Source organism: Alosa alosa, chromosome 7, assembly GCF_017589495.1.
Source record: "Alosa alosa isolate M-15738 ecotype Scorff River chromosome 7, AALO_Geno_1.1, whole genome shotgun sequence".
NCBI lineage: Eukaryota > Metazoa > Chordata > Actinopteri > Clupeiformes > Clupeidae > Alosa > Alosa alosa.
The window spans coordinates 10902886-10925705 of record NC_063195.1 but is presented as its reverse complement, the minus strand read 5'-3'; the positions used below and the strand labels follow the sequence as shown (position 1 = coordinate 10925705).

At 43.3% G+C, this 22820-nt stretch overlaps 1 protein-coding gene across 2 annotated transcripts; it reads left to right on the top strand.

The window, feature by feature from the left end:
* Positions 1–9403: 9403 nt before the first annotated feature.
* Positions 9404–22289, top strand: LOC125297575 (low-density lipoprotein receptor-related protein 1-like). Of its 2 annotated transcripts, XM_048248022.1 has the most exons (10): positions 9404–9514; positions 9644–9654; positions 10805–10918; positions 11686–11808; positions 13740–13871; positions 14355–14474; positions 17775–17891; positions 18204–18323; positions 21395–21514; positions 22192–22289. In XM_048248022.1, coding segments are annotated over exons 3-10 (783 nt in total). In that variant the 5' UTR covers positions 9404–9514; positions 9644–9654; positions 10805–10869; the 3' UTR covers positions 22194–22289. The 2 variants fall into 2 exon arrangements, with proteins under 2 accessions (XP_048103979.1, XP_048103980.1); XM_048248023.1 differs by lacking the exon at positions 9644–9654 and having other exon boundaries at positions 9419–9514.
* The last annotated feature ends 531 nt before the right edge of the window (positions 22290–22820 follow it).

The window sequence follows — 22820 nt, the reverse complement described above, 5'->3', positions numbered from 1 at the left end:
ACATGTAACGGTATCATGAATGTGTTGGAAGAATTTTTACAGGATCCGTCGGAGGAGTTGTTGTCTAAATTGACAAAAGATCAGCTGTTCAGCGTAGCAGAGCATTATGAATGGGAAATTACGATTGCTAAGACTTCTAAAAAAGAGCAAGTGTTTGTTTTCATCCTTAATAAGTTGAAAGAGAGTCGGGTGTTGCCTGCTTCACCAAGCGACACCGAGAAATCCGTATTTCCTGGAACGTTAGTAACGTCAGACGAAAATCAGACGGCAACACAGCTAAATACATCATTGAATTCAAGCACGCAGCTTTCTAGCCATCTGACGTTCGAACAACAAGCAGAGTTGCTGAAAATGCAGCTCGAGCAAAAGAAGTTAGAAGCGCAGGAAATAAAAATGCAAACCCAACTCGAACAAAAAGAATGGAAGCTCAGCTTGAACAAAAGAAATTAGAACTTCAAGAAAGGGAAAAAGATCGTTTATTGGAAAGGGAAAAGCTTAAACACAGTGAATTATTAGAAATGGAAAAACTGAAAAGCAATGAGCTTTTAGAACTTGAAAAGCTTAAGCATAAAGAGCTGGAAAGGGAAATTGAAAATAAGCGGCTTAGGTTGATTGCTGACGGTAAAATGTCTGCTAGTGGCAATGGTGGAAATGTATCTCCGTCTTCTAGGTTATCGTCAATGATTAAGGTTCTCCCAAAATTTAACGAGCGTGACCCAGACGTCTTTTTCTCCCTGTTCGAGAATGTTGCTGCGGATAAAAGTTGGTCTGATGAAGATAAGACTCTCCTTTTACAAACAGTTTTGGTTGGTAAAGCGCAGGAGGCCTTTGTTGCTTTGTCTCCTGGTGAGAGGAAAGTTTATCGGTGTGTTAAAGAGGCAGTCTTAAAGTGTTATGAGTTAGTCCCCGAAGCGTATCGCCAACGTTTTCGTAGTTGGAAGAAAACTGACAAGCAAACGCACGCAGAGGTGGCTAGGGAACTTGTTACATTTTTTCAGCGCTGGCTGTCATCTGAAGGGGTTGATACTTTTGAAGCTTTAACTGAGCTTCTGGTCATTGAACAGTTCAAAAACATCTTGCCAGAGCAGGTAGCTGTATGTCAATGAACATAGAGTGAAAACCGTGTCAGAGGCAGCTGCGCTTGCCGATGGATATGCGTTAATACACAAGACTCATCTGCGTGGTTTTGTTCCGTAATAACGCGTATAGTCGGCAGGATCGTCATTCAATGTCTCAACCAGGTAAGTCGAGCAGGGCTCGTGATTGTGATGTACAAGATAATTGCAATTATTGTTTTGAGCAAGGGCATTGGAGCCATTGGCTGAGCCTGACGAGTGTCTCAAACAGTTTCCAGAAGTGTTCACGGCCTGTGCTGTGACGCGGGCCATGGCTCGTACACAGGCTGAGGACACATCTAAAGTATCCAAGTCTAGCGTGAAATTGTTTGTTCCAAAACTACCAACTCCTCTTTCTCGTAGTGAAGTGGTGCATGCCCAGAGTAAAGATAAAGATCTTGCAAAGTATTTTGATTTGGCCTCAGATGAGTCTAGTAATTACCGTGTTCGAGATGGCTTATTGCTTCGCAGGTGGCTGCCACATGCATGCACGGAGGTGGCAGATCCAGTGTTGCAGGTTGTAGTGCCTGAATAATATCGTGGTGTGGTATTAAAAACTGCTCATGGGGAGGTGGATGAACATTTTGGTGTAAAGAAGACCTACAATCGGCTACTTGAACATTTCTATTGGCCGCGAATCAAAAGAGATGTAGCGAGTTTTGTTAAAGCTTGTCATGTGTGTCAAATTGCAGGTAAACCAAACACATCTATTAAACCGGCACCCCTACATCCGATTCAATCTGTAGGTACTCCTTTTGACCATTTAATCATTGATTGTGTTGGTCCATTGACTCCCTCCAAATCTGGCTGTTTGTATATGGTTACCATCATGTGCCAGGCTACACGCTATCCAGCTGCGTATGCTTTAAGGAGCATTAACACAAAGTCTGTTGTGAAGTCATTAGCTCAATTTATATCCATCTTTGGTATTCCGAAGGTAATCCAAAGCGACCGTGGGTCCAACTTTACATTCCACGCTTTTGCCGAGGCATTGAGGCAGCTACATATAAAGCACAATCTGAGTAGTGCCTATCATGCGCAGTCCCAGGGGGCACTTGAACGTTTCCATTCATCATTGAAAGCGTTGTTACGGGCATATTGTGTGGCGTTAAAGGAAGACTGGGAAGAGGGGCTACCATGGTTGTTGTTGGCAGCTAGGGCTGTTGTCCAAGAAAGTACAGGGTTTTCACCCAATGAGCTGGTGTTTGCACATGAAGTGCGCACTCCCTTGTCTGTGTTGAAAGGTGACTTGGATGTCTCAGAGCCACCTGAGAATCTGTCTGATTATGTGCTTGGTTTTCGCAGGAGGCTGTTCCTGGCCTGGAAGATGGCCAGTGAGAATCTAACCGCAGCTCAAAAGAAGATGAAACGACTCTATGATCGTAAGACAGAAGAGAGGGTGTTTAGCCCAGGGGATCAGGTAGTAGCCTTATTGCCTATCCCCGGTTCACCATTTGGGGCTAGGTTTTCAGGTCCCTATTCTGTTGTGCGGCAGGTCTCAGACACTAATTATTTGGTGTCTACGCCTGAGCGTAGGAGGTCTGTACAGCGGTGTCATGTCAATCTGCTCAAACCTTACTACTCCTCAGCCTCTCAGGGGGAGGGGGGTAAGGGTGAAGTTAAACCGGTGGGGCTGTCTGTGTCTGAGGTTGGTGTGGCCACATCTCAGGTGGCAGCTGAAGATGGGGTACGTTGTCCGGATGATGCAGTCTTGCATGGGCGGTTGAACAACACTGAGACATTAGCTGACTTGGACAGTTTGTTGAGTCATTTGGGAGGGGAGCAACGAGAACAGCTTAAGTCTTTAATTTTGGAATATCCTGCTTTATTTTCAGACACACCGACGTGTACCACACTGATTGAGCATGACATAGACGTGGGGGATGCTCAGCCTATTCGACAGGTTTTATCGCGTTTCTCCAGATAAACGTAAGAGCTTGGAGGCAAGCGTTCAGTACCTTGTTGATAATGGTTTAGCTACACCATCTTACTCCAGTTGGGCGTCGCCATGCTTGTTGGATAAGAAACCTGACAACACCTATAGGTTTTGTACAGATTACAGGAAGGTGAACACGGTTACAAAGGCAGACTGTTTCCCTTTACCTAGGATCGAAGACTGTGTGGACCAAGTCGGTTCTGCTCATTTTGTAAGCACTTTTGATTTATTAAAGGGCTACTACCAAGTGCCCCTTACGGTAAGAGCCCAAGAGATCTCTGCTTTCATCACACCTTCAGGTCTCTACTCATACAGGAGTTTTGGGTTATGCAACGCCCCCTCCACATTTCAACGGCTAATGAATCGGGTTGTTGCAGGGTTGGAGGGGTGTGCAGTGTACATTGATGATGTGGTGTCTTACGCGGATACCTGGGAACAACATATGGCTCGCATTCGCGCCTTGTTTGAAAGTTTGGTGGCAGCAAACTTAACAGTTAATTTGGCGAAATGCGAGTTCGCCAAGGCCACTGTTGTCTATTTAGGCAAAGTGGTTGGTCAGGGCCAGGTTAAACCAGTAAGAGCTAAGGTTTTGGCCATCGACGCATTTCCACCGCCATCTACGAAGAAAGAGTTGATGAGATTTTTAGGGATGATGGGTTCTATAGGAATTTGTTGTAGTTTCTCCACTGTTGTTGCTCCTCTAACCAATTTACTGAATTCTGTGAAGTTTGTGTGGTCTGAATCATGCCAACAGGCATTTGAAAATGCTAAACTCTTGTTAAGTTCTGCTCCAGTTCTAGCTGCACCGCGTTTGGACCAGGCGTTTAAATTGCAGGTGGATGCAAGCCACGTGGGGGCTGGGGCTGTTCTTCTTCAAGGTGACGAGAGTGGGGTGGATCGTCCTGTTGGGTATTTCTCACGCAAATTCAATAAACACCAGTTGAATTACTCAACAATTGAGAAGGAGGCCCTGGCATTAATTTGGGCCCTCCAGCACTTTGATGTCTATGTTGGGGGTGGGTATCATCCTGTGGTGGTCTTTTCTGACCAACCCTTTAACATTTCTTCAGTCACTTCAGAATTCTAACCAACGTCTCATGCGTTGGGCACTCTTTTTACAACCTTACCGACTGTCTATCCGACACATCCGAGGTGTTGAGAACGTGATGGCCGATGCGCTATCACGGGCTCCGGATGAGTCTGTGATTTGTAACATCTCTCCCTGTAGTCTTCTATTTCTGTCTGTCCTTAATTTGCTGTCCAGGTGCCAGGATCTGCTGGAGAATGGAGAATGGAATATGGAGGAGGCTGGGGGTGCAAGTCCAGTCTTGGTTTATGGTAGTGCCACCATGAGTGCCTGGTCACAGGTGTGAGCGTGGGTGTTTGGGTTGTGGGTGTGCGTGGTCTTCCAGAGTGAATGAGTTAATTATTATTTGAAATTTCTTTATTGAGTTTGTTATTGATTACTGATTTATTGTTGATTTTTGGATATTATGGGTAACCGGTCCCATAAATGTGGGCCTCGGTTCTCTTAGGGGGGAGGTGTGACGCCCCAGCTGGTCAGTGCTGGGTCTTGTCGCACTTCTTGCTCTTTGTCTGTGTTGGCTCTGCTGCTGTTCTGTGTGTGGCCTACAGGGGGAGCTCTGCAGAATGGCGTGGGCTAATTGCGCCAGCGATTAGGGCAGAATATAAGCGGGTACCGGGAGCCTGCTTCAATCTCTCTCGCTCTCTCTCCGCTTCCGCTGATTGCCGGTTCCAGAGTTGCGGGGTGCTGTCGTTGCGGCCGGACGGGCTGCGCCCTGTTCGTTTCTTTTGGTTTTGCACTTCACCTCACTATGCTGACACACTACAGTCTTGCTTTACTCTTCATTCACTGACTTTTGTACATGGTTCATTTATTTAATAAATATTTTCTTAATTTTGAGCAGCGTGTGGTCTCCCCTTTTATGTTGTGTTTGCCTTGAGCCGGGCAGGCACAACAATAGCTATCCAAGAGTGCAGTCAAGGTAAGTATCCAAGTGAAAAGTTTTTCATTGTGCAACCTTGAGCCAAAAAATTTGATTAAAAACTCCCTGGTGTAACGAACCTTAGTTGTTTATGTAACTCACGTAGGAGCAGTCATGCTGTAACAGCATCACACACAGTAATGCAATGTTACTACAGTAGATCACTCTACCAACCCTGCAGATTTGGGTATAAGAAATTCATACTTTTGTAATAGTCGATATGCTATGATTGACTTCTCCCTCTCCCTCCCTCCAAACACACACAGCAACACTAGATACAAGGCCATAATCATAATATACTTTGAGGGGGACATGTTCCCCTATAGACAGAAGTTGTTATACTACAATAGCCTCATTCCGAAATGATCATTTGCAGATTTAATTGTAATGGTAGCCAGCTGGTCCGTAGCTGTGCAGTATGTACATTTGTAAACCTCCCTCCCAATCCCAATGCCTTAAGAGCAGCCTGGGCTTTTAGCTCGACTGGTAGGCTACCATGCTCGACTTCTGATCCGAGGTGATGCTGTTTGTGGGTTTGAGTGTGCAGGGCTGAGCCGTGGGGTTCAACACCACACACATTGCATAATCACAAACTGAACTTAACAATTTTTAACTAGAATAAACTCTATAGGCCTACACAACTATATTGAGTGGGCAGCCGTGGCACTCTGGACTTGGAGGGTTGCCGGTTCGAGCCCCGACCAGTGGGCCGCAGCTGAAGTGCCCAAGGCGCCTAACCCCTCACTGCTCCCCGAGCGCCGCCGTTGTAGCAGGCAGCTCACTGCGCTGGGATTAGTGTGTGTGCTTCACCTAACTGTGTGTTCACTGTGTGCTGTTTGTGTTTCACTAATTCACCGATTGGGTTAAATGCAGAGACCAAATTTCCCTCACGGGATCAAAAAAGTATATATACTAATATACTTATACAACTAGCCGGCAGAACGTTTTTTGATGAGACACCATGTTGTAGCACCATGCCAATACTCAGGGGCGCCTGCAGGAACTAATGCTATGGTACGCATGACATTGAACTGTCTGCACTGGCATAAGCAAAAGCTATGTTGTTTGATCAGTCAGAGAGCTCAGAGTAATTTGTTGAGAAATCAAGACCTGTTTACCACCATCTCAAAGTGGCCACAAATGGGGTGTAGTAGGCCTAAGACTGGACAAGACAGTAAACAAGGTTTATGTATTATTATTATTATTATTATTATTATTATGCTCTTTTTTATTATGCTCTTTTTTGAGGGCATGGCCATAGATAGCCTAGTCTTTGCAAGCAATATGTCTAACAAAAATATGCAAGTTTGCATATTTTTGTTAGACATATTGCTTGCAAAGACTAGGCTATCTATGGCCATGCCCTCAAAAAAGAGCATCTCCACTTTAGCACTAATTAGTGACTAGGTAAGTCTCTATATACTGAAAACAATACCAACTATATTTTCTGATCTTGATATAAGATGAACACTTGGTTAGACTGTATTAGATAAGCAGTTTTTGCAGTGTAGCCTATTAATGCCAAGTTGTTGATGTCCACATCTTGAAACAACAACCTTCCAATAGGCCCTATTCTAAGCTACTAATTATGCCCCATAAGCAATGTCAAATTCAGTAGCCTAGTGAGACACATTCATGCCTCTGGGATACATTAAGAAATTATGAGTATTGAGTTGAGTGAATTAGCTCAACATTGTGTGCTGATAACCATATATAGATAGCCGAGTAAAAGAAAACAAGTAGCCTATTGCGTGCCTGCGTACGTATTCTCTCTCCTGCTCAAACAAAATGTGTGCACGTTAATTTTGATAACGTGTTCACTAACTTTACATAATAGAAAATGGTAAATAGCCTGATGGCATGCAGCTAATGGGATACTGTGCATAGTTGGGAAGGTATGGTAGGCCAATTTGGTGTGAATACACACACACACACACACAAGGGACATTTTCTCTCGCTGTTGAGTAGCCTGATGGTACGCACAGTGCGTACGGACATACACCTGCAGGTGCGCCTGCCAATACTTATACTTAATTTACATGCAAGGTTATAAAACAGTTATAAAACAGGTTTTGTTCTTTCCAGGGACGCCTTGGCTTGAATAGGGTGGATTTTTTTGAAATATCTAAACAAACATTTGCACATTTCCAGTTGGCCTTGGATGTTGGCATGTCTGAGAAAAAATCTACACAAAATCTGATAATGAAATTCTTGTGCTCTGAATGCATTCATACACAAAAAGTGGTTACTCCACGCATCATCCAGTTAACCTGTGCAATCAGGTGCTTTCCAGTGGTAGGACAAATGTTGTACCGGTAATAATTTCCATCCCTGAGACAGACCTGACAATCTTACATCGAACATCTTGGACCCTAACTTGACGGTCTGAAACACATGGTCTGCAGCTTTACCCAGATTCCCAAAACCCAGTTTAGACACACTTTAAGGTCTATATTCGAACAATGGAATGGCCAGTTTGAAATTGCTATCTTGACGGCTTAGTAAGTTCGCCAGATGCCAGGCAAATTGTGTTTTGACTGTAACATCCATTAAATCTTTTTAGAGCAAAGAAGGCCATATCATTACCATGGAGACAGATTAAATTATTAACAAATTTGCAGATATCCCGCGTCATTGTTCTCTGGTCCTGAGACTACAACCCGACTCTGAAAAAGTTGGGACACTTTGTAAAATGTGAATAAAATGCAATGATTTACAACCCCTATATGGAGAATAGTTCAAAGACAACATATCAACTGTTGAAGGAATTTGACAATTTCATGGAAAATATAAGCACATATTTTGAATTTGATATGAGCAATACGTCTCTAAAAAGTTGGGACGAGGCAACAAATAAATAAAGACAACAAAAGGAGGAACATTTCACAATTGATTAGGTGAACTGTTACCATGGATGGGGATACAAAAGAGCATCCCAGAGAGACTTTCTTATGTCAGGAAAACAATGCCAAAATGAATTCTGCATAATATTCAAACAAGTCCAAGTGCTAAAATGGCCTGTCTGCAGTCCAGACCTATGTAATTGGGTGCACCAAGGAATGAAAAACATACCAGTAATTAATAATTCCCCAAACTGTTGAGTAGATTAAATCCTATATCGGGCAGAAATGGGACCACATTCTCAAAACTCTAGCTACTGGTCTCCTCAGTTACTAAACATTCACAGAATATTGTTAAATGTGGAGCTGAAGCAACACAGTAAAAATGCTAGCACTAAATTCAAAATTAACATATATTTTCCCAAACAAAAGAACAATACAATTTCTCTCCTTCAACAGTGTATATATTGTCTTTGGCCTATTCTCAATTACATATAGGCTTGTCATGATTTGTAAATCATCGGATTCTTATTATCTCCTGTGTGTTGGGAGTCCTGGGAGATTCTGTCAAGTGTTTTGCTGCCACCAATGATTTCCTGTGTGTTGTTACTATTTATTTTGACCTTTTCTCAACTGAGAAACGCTAGTGAATAAACACTAGCCCCTCTGTGAGTTTTCAGCCATCTTGGTTTTGGTCCCCTCAGAAAGCCAGTACGGGGGTTCCTGATCAGCAACCACAGGGCAGCCCCCATGATATGCAAATGTAAATGCAAATCAGGTTTATAGGCCAAGTTACTTGTGTATACAAGGAGTTTGGCCTCTGAATTTATCCCATCCGTAAATTAGTGAACACACAGTGAGGTGATGCACACAATGAGAACACTAACCCAGAGCAGTGAGCTGCCTTGCTACAGTGGCACTCGGGGAGCAGTGAGGGGTTAGATGCCTCCCTCAAGGGAGGACAGTGGGCATGGAAGGGCAGTGCTCAACCACTTCCCCCACACAATTTTTTCCGACTGGTTGGGGTTCAAACCGGCAACCCATCAGTTACAAGCCTGAAGCCCTAACTAGTAGGCCACAGCTGCCCCATTACCGTTCTGCACCATTTTTTATTATGACCTTTTCTCAACTGCTCTGAGAGTCGGATAAGTGTTCTGCTGCAACCCATGCCTTATATAGTGCTTTGCAGTCCCCTCTAGCAGTAGCTCTAGTAGATGATTTATTGACCTCATTGCACAACATTAAACAAGCTTTTCACAGCATTACATCCAAAACTACAGCACAACAATGCAATTGTTAGAAGACTTTTATTTTTTTTTCCATGTGTTTCAGCTTGCTAACTTGCTGGTTTTAGGCCACCCCCAGAAATAGCAGTGTTGTGCAATTCATTGGCCTTGCTCTGGTGGGCCAAATACAGTTCTGAGTTCAATAACCTAGAGTTTTTTCATTCTTACGAAAGAAGGTGGGAGGGGAGTGATGTTATTTTTGGGATGACTCTTTTTAAGGGGGGTCCAGTCAGACAACTGATCACTTGCTGATTGAGCAGGCGTCTGAGAAAAAAGGACTCTGCAAAGAGAGAGAGAAATAAAGGGGGGTTGGGAGAATCCTTACTCAAAGGTATGACACATTTGACCAGCTATGACAAGAAACATTATACTGCAATAGATGTTTGTAAAAAAAACTCATGCAAAGCCTGTGATATTCACCTCGGTCATACCAATTACTTTTGCTTCTTTTCATTTTCAGCTCTGTACACAGTAAGTGATTATAAATGTGATAGGACTCAAGTGTTTCAATTGAGGCCATATCTTTATGGTCTTTATGTTGTTAGTGTCTTTGTTGATTAAGATGTGCTTTTATGTTTTTTTGTAAAGTAATGTCTCTCTCTCTCTCTCTCACATGCTGAGTGAGTGAGCGTATGAGCGAGTGCTGTGTGTGGGCACTGTGCCAGGATCACAAAAATACATGTTTTTTGTGTTTTTGAAACTTTATTTACCATCTGATGTTTGTGGTGTGTTTAGTGTAGTATTTTCTCGAACTGTGGCGCCTGCTTGTAGGCTGGGAGCATGGCGGCCTCAGGTACAGGGAAGTTTGATAGTCTAACGTGGCAACGAGCCATTAAAATAGCTTCTAGCGCCACCTGAGCGGAGTGCCCTCACCTGAGGAATGCCTCCCTGAGCGGAGTGCCCTCACCTGAGGAATGCCTCCCTGAGCAGAGTGCCCTCACCTGAGGAATGCCTCCCTGAGCGGAGTGCTCTTGCTGGAGCTCGATGGTGTTTCATGCCCCCAACGTTGTTTTCCATAAGGTGCTGGAGGCCCATGTCACTCTTGTCTCTTGTGCAGTGACTACAAATTGCTTTCCAAGGCACTGGCCAATAGGCTAGGTAAGGTAATTGAACAGGTCATCCATCCGGACCAGACCTTTGTTCCTCATTCTGCAGTGTTTGATTAGCGGGTTTTGTGTAGAGTTCTCCACAGAGGTTTTTATTCTTGGTGCTAAGTACACAAGACGCAGGCAGAACAAATGCAAATTGCTGGATTCTATTTTGGGACAGGTTAAGATGGCCATTTATATCAGCAGAAGGAATAAGGTTGATCAAATGCCTGGTGGTGAGGTCTGTTTCCAGCCCTAGTCAAGGCTATTGGTATTGATAAAGGTATTGGTTATTTCCCCTGTAGACACACGGTTTTGTGTACTGTCATTGCAAACAAGTTGCACTTTGGACATCTGCAAAAGTTTGTATTTATGTGTTACTTATTTATCTTAATTGTGTGGGTTTGTGCTTCTGCCATTCTGTTCATATTGATTGATTGAAGTTTTTGTGCTGTTGCACATTGTAATGAAGTAAAACTCTCTCTTTCTCTCTCTTGCTCTCTCTCTCTCTATCTGCCCTCTTGCAACACCAGTTTATGAAACAACTGTTGTGTATAAGAAAGGCTGCCAGTGCTGCCGTATATCCCTGAAATCCAAAATGAGGACCCTCCTGACCCTCCTGATAGCTGCCATTGTGGTGACTGCAGGTAAATCCTCTACAGATTTTCTTTAATTTTCTTAGGCCTTTAATTATTCAATAAATGATTGTATTGCTTGCGCAAGCACACTTAAAATATTTGGTAATAAATTACTCAATATATAATTAGCAATTAGTAAATTCAATGAGTATAGTCAACACCACTGGATGTAGTATACAGTATATGCAAGCTCTCTTGACAGAACACCTTATTCATGCGGCGGCCATAATGTAAACCAAAGCGTAGCTGCAGAGTACACTGACTAGATCATTAATGCATTTTCGCCACCTCCTGCCGAATGCATAGAACACAACCATACAATGGTTTGTGTACAATGTAGGCTATAGCCTCGTTTTGTAGCCTGGAAAATCCAGACCCTGGTAATCTAGAAAGATTAAGGGTCTGGCTACGAATAATGAAAATGGCCCAACTCGAGGGGCGGCACCAAGCATGCATTTGAAAATATCACTGAATGCAATTGGATAACACTACGACCAATGTTTACTGACTGATTCCGTACTTCGACGCAATTGGATAACACTACAACCAATGTTTACTGACTGATTTGTTGCAGCGCTGTCATCATCTGTTTAGCTCGCCTCATGGCCCACCTATATCAGATACACCGATGCGATCTCGTGAGAACTCTGGATTTCCAGGGTACTCGTTTTGGTTTACAATGGTACATCTTCAGCCAACTTGCGTGTGTAAACTGTAGTAAGGGCTTCTCGCCTGAAGAGGGAGCCCTAAACTAAGCTGGTCTCTGTGTTTGGCAGCAAGCGCACGATCCACCTGCCGTCCAGGTGAGTTTGACTGTGGAGATGGCACCTGTGTGCCCAAAATATGGCGATGTGACGGAGACGAAGACTGTCCCAACAAGAAGGACGAGAAGGACTGCAGTACGTACAGAGGCCATTCTCTCTCTCTCTCTCTCTCTCTCTCTCATTGTTCTATCTCTCTCTCATCATTCTCTCTCTCTCTCATTGTTCTTTCTCTCTCATCAGGAATGCAGTACGTACAGAGGCCATTCTCTCTCTCTCTCTCTCATTGTTCTATCTCTCTCTCATCATTCTCTCTCTCTCTCATTGTTCTATCTCTCTCTCATCATTCTCTCTCTCTCATTGTTCTATCTCTCTCATCAGGACTGCAGTACGTACAGAGGCCATTCTCTCTCTCTATCTCTCATTGTTCTATCGCTCTCTCATCATTCTCTCTCTCTCTCTCATTGTTCTATCTCTCTCATCAGGACTGCAGTGCATACAGAGGCCTGACTCATTCTCTCTCTCATTATCATTCTTTTTTGTCTCTCTCATCATTATCTCCCTCCCTCCCTCTCTCTCTCTCTCTCATCATTATCTCCCTCTCTCTCTCTCTCTCTCATCATTATCTCCCTCTCTCATCATTATCTCCTTCTCTCTCTCTCATCATTATCTCCCTCTCTCTCTCTCTCTCATCATTCTCTCTCTCTTGCTCATCAGTATAAGTATAAGTATATATACTCTTTTGATCCCGTGAGGGACATTTGGTCTCTGCATTTATCCCAATCCGTGAATTAGTGAAACACACACAGCACACAGTGTCTCTCTTTCTCTATCATTATTGTCTCTCTCTCAGCTTTTACCTGCTGCTGGTTTCTACTTAAAGTATATTCTAGATAGATAGATAGATACTTTATTGATCCCCAGGGGAAATTCAATTCAAGGATATTCTATATATCAAAAACACCACTAGGTCAACTTCAGTGCAAACTTTCCAAAACTACAGAAAAGACTGACTCCCCCACAATAATAAATAAGGTTAACATTTTCAATTCATGCATTCATAAGTATATCAGTTTATGCATACATTTACCGTAGGATTATGAGACCGATTTTGACCGAAACAAACATATAAACCATATGATTTTGTTTGGATGTCTCAACCGCCCTCAGCCGACACCAGGGTTTCCGTTGTCCGGTAATTACCGGACATTGGCCGAAAAAAAAATGAAATGTCCGACAAAATTAAATCTCTCCGGTCAAATTGTCCGATTGAAATTGGCTAATAATCCCGGCCCCTAACGCAATCTGAATTTGAGAATAAGCCTTAATATGTAAGCCTATATTATACATCCTCTGGCTATGTTTTTTAATGAACAGGCTCTACCGTTTGAAAAGTATGCTATTAAACAACACGCATAGCCTATGCTGCATTTCAAATAGGAAGCGCACGCTCCAAGACACTGTCATTCTCCGTGTAGACACTGGACATGCAACTGTGTTCTTTACCCAAAGCATACAGTAGGCCTATATGCTTTCTCTGTCTATAATCTGCAGAGTTAGGGCCTCCTCGACGAGGAGATTGCTGGTCCGCTGATAATTTCAGGCACAATTAAACTGTATCATTGAACCGCGGGCCGAAAGAAAAAGAAACTAATCATTTCTCAGAATAAGCAACATTTCTTAATTTATTGTTATCAAATAAAGAGGCATAGCTTAGGGGGTAGTGGTGTGAGCGCTCATTCTTGTGTGCGCATCTGTGCAAGTTAAACAGTCACCACTGGAGATAACGTGGTATAGCAGCAACAACGCCTTTTTAAAACAACGAACGAAGCGGACTCTTGTTGTCCATGAAAACATAGATACTGGCTAGATCTTGTTAGGCATGTTTAAGTTAGGCTAATGAACACGTTGCATTCTATACAGCCTGATTATGTCATTCTTTAAGCTACATAGCCTGTCTCCAGTTTTCCTCAATTTGACTAATTAAGAAGCGATAATAGGATATTTGACCGGCATATCATCAAAATGTCCGGAAAAAGAAACCTCTGACCGGCACCATTTTTTTCTAGCGGAAACTCTGACCGACACACCCTGCAAGGAAAACCAGTTCCGTTGTCATGGCTACAACCACTGCATCCCCAAACACTGGGTGTGTGATGGACAGGGTGACTGCAGGGATAAGAGTGACGAGAAGAGCTGCAGTGAGTTTTAGCCATTATTCCCTCTCTTTCTTTCTCTCTCTTTCTCTCGCTCTCTCTCTCTCTCCCACTCACTCACTCACTCTCTCCTCATGCCAAACACACAGTAGTTTCAGTGAGAGTTTCACACACACACTCACATGCACACACATCTGTTTGCAGTTATACCCTCCCCTCTCTCTCACACACACACACACACGTCTGTTTGCAGTTATACCCCCCCTCCTCTCTCTCTCTCTCTCACTCACACACACATTACTGGTCGTAACCATCAATCGATCCAATTCCTTTTTTTAAACTAATTAAGTTAGCTGTGCTAATGTATTAATGTAAAATTCCAATGTTAGTTATACTTAATTAAACTTATCAATATCAATTATTTTGCTTTGGAAATTCCACATTTTTGCTTTTTTTTTTTTTTACGGTGGGAGCTACCTGCATCATCTCAGAAGGTTCATTTGGTTTCTGTCACCTGACCCATCTCAGGTGAGACCACCTGCAAGCCGAACCACTTCAAATGTCACGGTAGCGGGCGCTGCATCTATCCTCACTGGGTGTGTGACGGGGAAGCAGACTGCAGGGACAAGAGTGACGAGAGGAACTGCAGTGAGTGTTTTACCATGCATGCACACACACACTCACACACACACAAACACACATACACACACAAATAAATCTAGATGTTAAAGGAATACACCACCCCTAGGTGAAATTGGGTCACTCCCCGCAGTCCCTAGAGTTGGAGGAGTGAGCCAAAGCGTTTTATAGCCGACCCAGCCATTGTCCTAATCTAGAAACGGCCCGGTTAGCTTTATTTTAGCCACATTACCAAGATCCAAGACCCTACCTTTTCGAACCTGAGTTCACTGAAGAGGAGTTGCGAGCAATTGGATCTGGGAAGAGAGGACGTTGCGACTAGTCAAGGCGAGTTGGATGAGAGAACGAGAGCAAACACGAACTGGTGGTGTGAGTGTGGAGTGTGCCAACCCATGCCGACTGAAATGGAGTGTTTGTGCTGTGCAGAGTGGGATAAAATACTGCCATCAATGGTGGGCAACGCTCCCGAAGAGATGTTGCGTGATGTCTTTGCGCCTGGCAGACGTGCTTTGCCGGTGTTATGCCCACACTTGCTATGCTTTCTGCATAGCACAAACACTCCATTTCAGTCGGCATGGGTTGGCACACTCCACCTGCAAGGCGGGACTCGGTGAAGCTTGTTCACATGCAGCTGCCCTCATGTATGTCCTCTTAGCTGCCGCTGAACAAAAATACAACGTGTCCTGCACGGACATGCCCTGTGCCTGGGCCCCGCCAAGTAAGACCGGTGTTATACGGCAACTGGCTTTTGAAGGCTTAAGTAAACAGCTTGGGCAACATTGCAAGATAACACAGTAGCCAGTCACCATAATCCGCTGTGTTAACCTGCTAAACACAATAACATAGTTGACCTCATTTACTAGTAGGCCTAGTACATATTACCAATTTCACTGGGAAGTGTCAACTGGTTAGTGGCGCAAGCAGGTAAATGTCAGGTTATCATGCAAGCAGTTTAATTTAGTAGTGGTTCGAGACCCACGTGGAGTTTATTTAGTTTTATTTATTTGGTGGCATATTCATGGTCCAGCGCATGTAGCCTAGCCTACTACAGACAACTTGACACTTCCAACGCCGACACATCGTGTTGTAAAGCTTTATTAAACAACAAAGTGGAGCATCACAAACATGTCTATTTGAACTTCAGTTAAACAGACGAATCTGCGGCCAGGTATCGGAGGCTAAATCATCAGCTGAACACACCTGCAAGAGAAGGGGGCGGTTACGTTAGAAGGGGGCGCTAACTCCAGAGGCAAAGTAAACAGTCCAGCCAGTTAACATGAAAGCCAGTTCCCGTATAACACCGGCAAGGTGCAGTACAATGAACTGTCAAGTATTTTTGTGCCACATAGGCCTGTAATCAATATACCATCACCCAGCATAGTTCCTAAAGAAGCTGAATATATGGAGCTATTCAACAAGCTTTATGAGTGTGAGATGGAGGCCAAAAATAGCAAGGGGACTGCTATTTTGTCAGTAATTGAGGGTCATTCAGATAGGTATATGCCGAAAACTTTGCAGCTAAATTTGCCCGAGCCACTTTCAAACCTCTACAACAGTGCTCTGATAGGCACTGATCTAAGGACGTTACTAGCAGAGAGTGAGAGGGTCTTCAATGACCTTCCTTTAACTGAGCAAGAGGTACGCATTGTTGAATTGGTAGCCAGGTAGTGTACAGTAATTGATATTGTGTGAGTTATGTCAATCACTTTTTTCTTATGTTTACATTAATAGCTGCATCGTCTTGAAATAAAAAATTAACAGTCACAAAATATTTCAGGGCTTATCAGTTGAAGAGGCAACTGGACAACAGGCAGGCAGTAAGCTTTGGTTTGAGCAGAGAGCTGGGAGAGTAACAGCATCAGTGTTCCACGAGGCAAGCAGGACAGACAGCGCTGTGTCCCTGATTAAAAGGGTTTGCTATCCCAGGTCCTGTAAGTTCCACAGGGTTTGCTATCCCAGGTCCTGTAAGTTCCACAGGATTTGCTATCCCAGGTCCTGTAAGTTCCACAGGGTTTGCTATCCCAGGTCCTGTAAGTTCCACAGGGTTTGCTATCCCAGGTCCTGTAAGTTCCACAGGGTTTGCTATCCCAGGTCCTGTAAGTTGTCCACAGAGGCTATGCGGTAAATATATAAATGCATAAGGAAAGACCACATAACTAAAGGAACTCTCACAGTGCTGGTATTCTTTTCATTTGTCAAAGACATTTGAAGCAATACACCACGGTTGATCATAGGGTTGGCAATGGATATTCCCACGAGTCACAACTGCGTTTTACCTGGGCCACCGGCCTCCAGTTTTCTGGTTACGGCCGAACCATCTCCTTGGGAATATCCATTACCAACCCCACGATCATTGGTGCTATATTGCTTTAATACAAACAATTTTGCCATCAACTAATTCATATTTAAGTACCAGACTTTTTACATTTCTTCTTAAAGTGCTTATGATATAGCCTAAGTAAATACAGTGTCTGTGCAATGGCTGGGTCGGCTATAAAACGACAGTGCATGTACACTGGCAGAACGAAATCAGACACCTGATGTGGGCAGAGTCAGGCCGAAGTTAATTTAAAAATATATAGATCAGAATTTAACATTAGCTGTTGTTTCAATCAGATTGAAATTAATCTGATTAAAGATTTCAACCGAACTGTTTACATGATCAACTGATTGCCGTTTAATCTGCATTGACATGGAACAAGCATTTAATTATTTAGAAGCTGCTTCTAGTTGTGTTGCCACCATGGCAACTCATTTGTTTACATCACTGTGCTTTATTACCACACAGGGAACACTTGCGCAGAAGGAAGAAATGTAACCTACTCTAACAATCAGAGTAGCCTACCTGCTTACATGGGCGGATTTTTCAATCGATCAGATTATCAGAATGGAGTAGCCTACACCACTTCTCTCGGTCCGATTGGAAATGTAATTGGATCGGGTTGAATCCGATCCGTTGAGGTTCACATGAGTCATTTTTATTCTGATTGAGCCATTACTCTGTTTGTAATCAGATTAATCAGATTAAACATGTCCATGTAAATGGGATTACTAGTTGACGATTGGTTTATTCAATTTCACTTCACCGGAGAGGTCTCGCCCATGTCAGAGTCCCCGCCTTGACGTAGCTTCCCGCTACCTATATCACTGACCAACCTGGGCCTACTGTATCTGAAATAGATATATACATACATGCAGTTTGCTTTGACATAGTGTAAAGGGGTTTTTTTGCATCATGTGTCTGATTTCTAAAGATTTCTAAAAGTTAAACATGGCCACATGTGTTTGGTGTTTGGTCCTGTCTCATAGCCAATGTCGCTTGCAAGGATAACCAGTACAAGTGTGGGGACGGCCGCTGTATTCCTCAAAAGTGGGTCTGTGATGGAGTAAGCGACTGCAGGTGCAGAAGTGACGAGAGAAACTGCAGTGAGTTTTTCATTTAACAAGTTAGCCTCTCTCTCTCTCTCTCTCTCTCTCTCTCTCTCTCTCTCTCTCTTTCCCCTCAACATGTACAAACACCATAGTCCTTTACATGTATGTAACAAAAAAATATTTAAAACTTTCCCAATGCAATTACACATTGAGACTAATTTACTCTAGGCAACATTCTTTACAGTGTTTTTACAGTGTTTAAAATGATGCTAAAGTTATGCTACTACAGTATGCTAGCTAGAGCATGCTGTAATGCAGCTAAAAAGGTAACCTTGGATACGGTCTGACCTCTGTGACCTCTCTCAGCCAGCACCGTGTGTAAGGACCACCAGTTCCAGTGTAAGGGGGACGGCCGCTGCATCCCCAAGCACTGGGTGTGTGATGGACAGAGCGACTGCAGGGACAAGAGTGACGAGAAGAGCTGTGGTGAGTTGTCCATGAAACATGTAATCACACACACATATATACGCAAGCACGCACACACTCACATATACACGCACACACGCACATATACATGCACGTACAAACACGCGCACGCACTCACATACACACGCACGCACATACACACACACACACATGTACACACATTCACATATATACACACACACATGTACACTCACTCACACACACAGAATATCTATCTATGACTGGAACGTCTGTCTGTCTGTGTGTGTTTTGTATGTGTGTTTGGAAATTTGCGCGTGTGTTATTCGCATATTTCCCAAACCTTTGGTCTGACAGATTTCAAACTTTTTGCAAAGTCATGCTGGCCAAATTACATATGGCCATTCGTCATTCCCAGGGGCGATTCTAGACCTAGAGCTTTGCTGGGGCACAGGCACCCAACTCCCAATACATTAAAAAAATAAAAAAAAATAATAAATGTGCGCGCAATATGAAATAAATGGCTAGCCTACGGGTAGGCTACAAGCTTCAAAATCATTATTGTCACTGTCATACTGTAGGACCAGCACTCTCTCCCTCAATTGTTGTAAGAACCACTATCCAGCAACATCCAAACACATAGGCATAAGTATACTCTTTTGATCCCGTGAGGGAAATTTGGTCTCTGCATTTAACCCAATCCGTGAATTAGTGAAACACAGCACGCAGTGAGGTGAAGCACACACTAATCCCGGCGCAGTGAGCTGCCTGCAACAACAGCGGCGCTCGGGGAGCAGTGAGGGGTTAGGTGCCTTGCTCAAGGGCACTTCAGCCGTGGCCCTTCAGCCTAGTCTATAGCGAGTATAGGCCTAAAGTAGGTCTATACTCACTGTATGAATTTTATAGGCTTTCCTACTAACACAAGGGAAAGCTTATTTTTAGTCAAAATTGAGATATACTTCCCTCCCAGGCAAGGGTCCTATAGTCATCCTGGCAATACTGCAGTTCTTTGTAGCTTAAATAGCCTACTAAAGCCTTCATATTGACTTTTGGTGATAATTTCCAAATATAATCTACACAGAGTCTGTGTAGATTATTATAGGCTACATTTGCAAATGCAGCAAACTTTTTTTAGTTTGCCATCAAACCATTGATCAAATCACAGCACTGGCACTTTAACATAAATGTTAATAATACTGTTAATGTGGGCAATTATCATACCTCCCTCGTCCTCCTCATCTCTCCTCACTGTTCCTCTCCTTCTGCCTCTGTTCAGGAAGAATATTCTGATGCCCATCTCTGAATAGTTTATCAGAAGGCTATGTTTAGTTTTACAGTAGGACAGCTTCACAAACAATATAGGCTACTTTTACAGGAATCTCTCTACACTATACGTAAATCATTATTAATTGTCCGCATGTGTGCATGCAGCCTACGCATGGTGTGAGTGTGTGTGTCAGGGAGAGAGCACAAGCTGGTAAACTGCTGCTAAATTTATGCTACAAATTTGACGCTAAGTATTGAAAAACAGATGCTAATTATGTGGGCAACATTCTCTAACATCAATCAACTTCTGTCAAACAAGTTGTGAATTTGTTGTAACATTAAAACAGGGGATGACTTACTCTGCGCTCAAAGTGATGTGATGAGCTTCAGCGGTTTCCACTGTACAAGGAAACACTCGGAAGAATCATGTGAACGATTTTGATTGGTTGTTGCGAGGTGCTATTTCCTGATTGGCTATTATGGCCTTTTCTTTTTTTCCTTGTTTGTTTTTTATTGGCTGGTAAGTGACAAGCTTGAGTCATGACTAAAGCAGGCACGGAGATGCGCTCATGATTGCCGTTTCCAGCGAGAGCAGCGCTAGAATTTTACTGGGGCACTGGAGAATTTTACTAAGGCACGTGCCCCAGTGAATAAGGTCTAGTGACGCCCCTGGTCATTCCACAAAATGGTGTTTGTATTCTATATCAAGTTATTCAATTAGGCTAAACATAGCCTTAACTCAAAACAGCTGTTAGGCCTATTGTTAAGCCCATGTCATTTTATCTGTAATTTTTTTTTTTAAATGCAGCCATGCACTGCACATACATAAACAATAGGCTATATAAATATTCATGCAAATGTATACACACCCTCAGGTAGACACACTGCTAGTACACTTGCGCCGCACACACACACACACACACACACACACACACACACACAAACACACACAATAGCAATGAGAAGAGTTGTGGGGCATATTTTCACTAAAGAATAGACACATTCTGGGCAAGCTGATCCCACTCAGTCCGGCTAACTTCTCTATAGCTGTAGCGCTAGACATTTCTGCAGCAGTCTATCGCGTTATCACAGTCACCAAAGTAGTTACCTAGCTAGCACTTTCTAGTGGCTAATATTCATGGGAGAAAAGTCACAGACCACCATCGTCTCTTCGAACTTTGGTCTAGGAACTCACACACACTGACCGTTTATCATGCGCATGTTCACAGCAGCATCCCAGTGCACGCAGGCACACACACGTTCTATATGACATCACTGCGTGGGCTATTTCAGCTTTGCCACTTATATTATCAAATATGCTTAACAATAACCTTTATATTTGGGGCAGCCGTGGCCCACTGGTTAGCACTCTGGTCTTGTAACCGTCGGGTTGCCGGTTCGAGCCCCGACCAGTGGGCTGTGGCTGAAGTGCCCTTGAGCAAGGCACCTAACCCCTCACTGCTCCCCGAGCGCCGCCATTGTAGCAGGCAGCTCACTGCGCCGGGATTAGTGTGTGCTTCACCTCACTGTGTGTTAACTGTGTGCTGTTTGTGTTTCACTAATTCACCGATTGGGTTAAATGCAGAGACCAAATTTCCCTCACGGGATCAAAAAAGTATATATACTTATACTTATATGAAATCCCAGAAAGCAACCGTCTCAACTGGGTCAGCGTTCGTGTGGTTGAAAATATTCACATTGATTCATTCATTTAGAACATTTCACAGTTATAAATGAAAAATAGTCTTTCTGTCTGCTCACCCACCCACCCGTCTCCAAAAGCAGTGCATACATGTACATTAGATAACAAAATTTTGCTCTTAAGTTTGACCTTTGACCTTTCTCAGCCGAGGCAACCTGCAAGGAATCTATGTTCAAGTGCCAGGGAGACGGCCGCTGCATCCTGGGTCGCTGGGCCTGTGACGGAGAGGCCGACTGCGCCGACAAGAGTGACGAAAAGGGCTGCTGTGGGTCACAACACCGTTCACGTTGAACTCACAACTCTAAAGGAGAAATAACACCTTTCACGTTGAACTCACAACTCTAAAGGAGAAATCCAGCGATTTTCCAAATAAGGTCTACATTTCTCGAGGTCACCAAGTACTGTCTGTACGGGAAAAAAAAAAACTAAAACCGATTTTACCTAGCTCAAGTTGCTGCATGAACAGGGGGGCTCATGAACATGTCCCCAGAGTGTAGCACCGTAGCTGCCAGGAAGCTGTAACTGTTGGCTGCAGCAACTCGAGCTGGTAAAACCAATTGTTTTTGTTTTTTTCCATACCGACAGTACTCAGTCATCTTGAGAAATTCTTGTGAAAAATTGCCGGATTTCTCCTTTAAGTTCACTTCTGACATTCACATAACATCCTTCACATTTATCTCACAACTCTTTAAAGTCCACTTCTGTAGCTTCACTTCATTCTTTATTTATTTCAATCATTATTTTTTTTATCTGCTACACATTATTGCATTATTTAATGTATATACATTCTTCTCAGCAAGAGTGAAAGAAAAACCTGTGTATAATCCATATATCCTCAAAGTTCCTATAGCACGCTCTTATCTCTATACTATGTTTATTCACAATAACTATATGATAGTATAAACTACATATCACTTACTGGTTTATTTGACCTTTTTACAGAGATGCTGAAGAGGTGACTTGCGGCTCTTCTGTGGACATCCCTGGAAGTGTCGGAAATACTCTGTACCTGATTTTTTACTATAAAGCATTTTCCTCTACTCGTCTTGTTCCTGTTGATTTCTAGTGGTAGTACCTGTATAAACCCATACAGAGACTATGGGGAACACAAACCAGAGGACATAGTGTGCCTCGTTTTGGTGGTTTATATGATAATATATTATACACACACACACACATATACACTTATGACAGGGTGTGCCCCATAGCCTTGTTTTGGTTTATATATTATACACACACACACATATACACTTATGACATTTGTCACAGGTGAGGTGGCAGAGCACAGCTCAAAGGCCCGACTGCCTAGGATGGTGTCCCTGTTGAGCTCCTCCCAGTGCGGCGAGACCCCAGCAGAACGATCCTCAGGGCTGGGAGGTGTGTTATCCCTGAGAAAGAGATAGAGAAAGAAAAAGATATCGTGTGATGGAGAGAGAGAGAGAGATGTATTATCAGACTGAGGGACTGATGTTGAAATAAGTGACGCATATAGAATAAGGCTTCAAGTAGTGCAAAATAACAAGGCCTATCGTGTGGTGATACAGAAGTTTTTTCCTTATTGAGAATTGCGA

Coding starts and splice junctions, on each gene's coding strand:
- LOC125297575 (XM_048248022.1), top strand. CDS start 10,870: ATGAGGACCCTCCTGACCCTCCTGATAGCTGCCATTGTGGTGACTGCA. Junction 11,809..13,739: donor GAAGGACGAGAAGGACTGCA/GTACGTACAGAG, acceptor ATTTTTTTCTAG/CGGAAACTCTGACCGACACA. Junction 13,872..14,354: donor GAGTGACGAGAAGAGCTGCA/GTGAGTTTTAGC, acceptor GACCCATCTCAG/GTGAGACCACCTGCAAGCCG.